This window comes from Rutilus rutilus, assembly GCF_951802725.1.
Source record: "Rutilus rutilus genome assembly, chromosome: 5".
Taxonomy (NCBI): domain Eukaryota; kingdom Metazoa; phylum Chordata; class Actinopteri; order Cypriniformes; family Leuciscidae; genus Rutilus; species Rutilus rutilus.
This window is the reverse complement of record NC_140213.1, coordinates 9070359-9073984: the sequence shown is the minus strand read 5'-3', so window position 1 is coordinate 9073984 and position 3626 is coordinate 9070359. Positions and strand designations below refer to the sequence as shown.

General features: G+C 36.9%; 1 protein-coding gene across 1 annotated transcript; it reads right to left on the bottom strand.

Moving 5' to 3' along the window:
• Positions 1 to 265: 265 nt before the first annotated feature.
• snrpd2 (small nuclear ribonucleoprotein D2 polypeptide) lies at positions 266 to 3112 on the bottom strand. The gene is made up of 3 exons (XM_084410141.1): positions 2999 to 3112; positions 2302 to 2481; positions 266 to 742 (listed from the first exon to the last, which is right to left on the bottom strand). Coding segments are annotated over exons 1-3 (357 nt in total). The 5' UTR covers positions 3001 to 3112; the 3' UTR covers positions 266 to 567.
• Positions 3113 to 3626: the final 514 nt, after the last annotated feature.

The window sequence follows — 3626 nt, the reverse complement described above, 5'->3', positions numbered from 1 at the left end:
GTTTGTCAAAACATCATGAGCTAAGTTGATTGTAGAGACCACTGGTGCCAGTGGTTCTACGATCTAGTTAGGGTTACGATGCTTTTGAGAAACGCAGCCCAGAGTGTTACTGACAGACTGGGAAGAGAGGTGCTGCAACAATGTAAAATATGTGTGGGGGGGGGGGGGACTATTCCAGTAGACCCCAAAAACAAAATCAAGACTTTAAAAAAAAAGGGCATAATAGGTCCCCTTTAATTTCTGAAAGAATCATACAACAGATGTATAGAGATTTGAATATCCAAAAGTTTATTTAGAAAACAAAGCACACTTTAACATCAAAAACAAACAAAAATCTGTGACCAAACAATCTCTCATGATGATGCTAAACATTTTCCAGCGAAATTTGTTGCAGCACAAGGCAAACTGTGTACTGTCTCTTAAGGGCAAAATAATGAAGTTGCTCAAAAGCCTAATTAACACTTTAACAGGTGCTGATGAGTCAAAGGGAGTTCAGCTCGCAGGTGAGCTGGTGTACGAGTGTCCAGGAGATTGCCTGTCCTTGAACAGACGTGTTACACGTCAAGTTTATTTCCCGGTGATGAGTGGGTTCCTCAGCACCACAATGACTGAATCGCCTCTCAGGAACATCTTCGAGATGTAACGATCCTTGTTCACTGGCTTTGACTTCTTCTTGCCCTTGCCGCTCTTAGGCACCTCAGTCCACATTTCTTTCACGTTCTCCAGAACCATGTTGCAATGCCTGAAAATCCAGAGAAAAGAGACAGTAGCATTCGTTTACATGCAACCAAATAATCTCTTCTGATTGACAGTTCAATCGGACTGAAAAGCCTTCATCCAAATGCCTCAATTGATCCGACTGATTGAATCAAATTTCTATCAGACTGAAAGGGGTAATGATCCGATCAACATAACACATTTATCACGTGAATTTTTGAATCCGACAATTTTGTCAATCAGATTTAAAAACACCGTGCCACCCTTCCTCAGCTTCTGAACGTGGCGAGTGGTCTGAAGTTTTGGTTGGAATACACACACATGATAACAGATGTGTGAATCAGACTGCAATGTCAAGGGTTCATTTAAACCATTGGTTCCCAAACAGGGATCCTCAAGATGACTTAAAATAAGACAAAACAACTAGAAATTGGGAATTTCTTAGTATTTTTTATTTATTTTTCTAGTTATGGGGGGGCTTCAAATATCATTGTGAAAAATGAGGATGGCCTTAAAGTCAAAAAGGTTGAGACCCACTGATATAACCAGAACTTTCAAAATCTGAAATATGATTGGGTTCCTTCCGATTGACAAAATTAGTGCCTATTGAAAGTCCATATCATGGAAACTTTGTTTAACAATTTTATATATACATGAATGTATAGGATCTATTCAGATATTTTACAGTAGCGGTTTATCTACATGTCTCTCTGATGAAGATCATAAATGATTTTATAGTTCCACAGAGATTCTGAAGTGTGCATTCGATGAACACTTTACTATCCCATGAAGCCACTTTAGATTATTTGTGAATGGAAGTGAAGCGACGCAACTGACACTACATAGAGCATACTATTTTTAATGGTCGCAAAGTAAATTTCGGACTCAGCTTGTGTCTCATTTAACCATATATTGGGTTTAAAATAACATTTTATACAGATATTTAATCTCAAATATACTTCATATACAATGAAAGAATAAGAAAGGCTGCGTTAGTATAGCTTGAGCTGTGAGGTTTTTCAGCATAACACCGACACGCATATGTACAGCTGGCTAGTAATGAGAGGTCTGTGTTGTGTTTGAACTGGTTTTGAGGATGGCACATCTTGCTGCTCGTACTTCAGGCTAGGCCGTGTTTTTTCGAGAGCGTCAGAGTAATGAAAGGCTGTAAAAGAAATCCCTTAATTGGAGATATATGTGCATTTTATGCAAATGGCTAACCTAATGGCTCATACAGAATACTCCAAATTCATTAAGATTATAAAGAGGTTAAGAACTTAATGTGAGAGTTCTCCTGGGCATATAAAATACGAAATAATCCACACAATTATTAGTGAATGAGACCCACTGTCTTGGCATTTTTCAAAGGACACAAAAGCTTGCGAATTGATGTTGACACTGAATTTAATAGCGCTTGAAATTTGTATTTTATTTTTATATTATCGTTATGTCGAATTTTTTCATTTGCATTGTTCTTGCATTCCACGTAAAAACGTACTTGCCATTGGCGACTCGAGCTTTAGTGTGTCGGTAGAGGGTTGCAGTCTATATATTAAATCCAACAGAAGGCTTCACATCACGTACCTGTCGAATGCTTTGACTCTGCCCAGTAGCTTCTTATTGTTGCGGCAGTTGATAAGAACCTGAGTGTTGTTTTTCACAGACTGGGTGAGGACTGAAAGTGGACCGGTGTTAAACTCTTCCTCCTCTCGCTTCTGGAGCTCCTCTGGAGTCATCTCAGATTTAGGCTTGTTTAACAAACTCCTAACAAAGCATTTCAACAGTTAGAATGTGTGGATGAACAGGTAACACGAATATCACTCCATTTACACCATAGAGTTAGGTAAAGCATATGAAGAGTTAGACCTCAAAAGCCTAGAATACCACAAATGTAGAAGTTAATCTAGCTTTGTTTCATGTTTTTAGGTATAGAGAGATCATATATAACCATACGCACTAAATTAACGTAAGCCATAACGTAATGATTAAGTGCGCAAAAAAAGGAAACAATAAAACCAAATTAGAGACAAAGCCAATATCCAAGCAATTTGACAAAGACAACGCTTGCCAAACAAACACGTAAGTTAGATATTATAACAGTATTCACTTAGGACCAATCCTAATCATCAGTACAATAGTTCATTGTAGCTGCTAACATTAGCATTAGTCTTGCTTAATGACATTTTTTAGCGGCCATAAAACTAATAACTGGCTATTTCCGTCCCAGCAGTACAACTCAAACATTTATCATAATATACGGTGTGCAGAAGAGTGAACTTACATGTTTTAGTAGGTTTCGACTTCTCAAATCTCTTCAATGAAATGAGCAACTGCACACAAGCGCCTCACGTTTCCACAACGTTAAAGTCACTTCCGGGTCTGGCTGTGCCGCCTTACTCAGTTGTAAGTTCCGGTTCCGGTTTTCTCCCGCAAAGTAAATAAACTTGTTTTTAGGTTTTTATGTTCTTATAGAGTTGTAGTGATGAGTTTATTATAGTTAATCTTTTAAACTATAATATTTAAACAGGGCTAGTTATCATACAAGGAAGTGGTCTCAAAGGCTATTTCTCAGTAACTATTATGTTTTGAAACTAAAGTTTAATTACACTAATGTTTATTTTTTCTAGCAGTGGTATGCATGTTGATAGCAATCATCTAGTTCACAGAGATCTTGAATTAATCTATTATTATTATTATTATTATTATTAATGTGTATGTTTTGTGTGAATTCAGCCCAACTAATTCCAATGTCATCATTATAACAAGGTAGGCTAATTTTATTTTTCCTAAATATATTATTATATATTAAGGAGTACCTGTCAAAAGTTTGGAAACATTACTATTTTTAAAGTGCCCCAGATTTTTTTGTAATGCAGCTGTATGTGAAAAACAGTCTGCAAAGTTGTAAA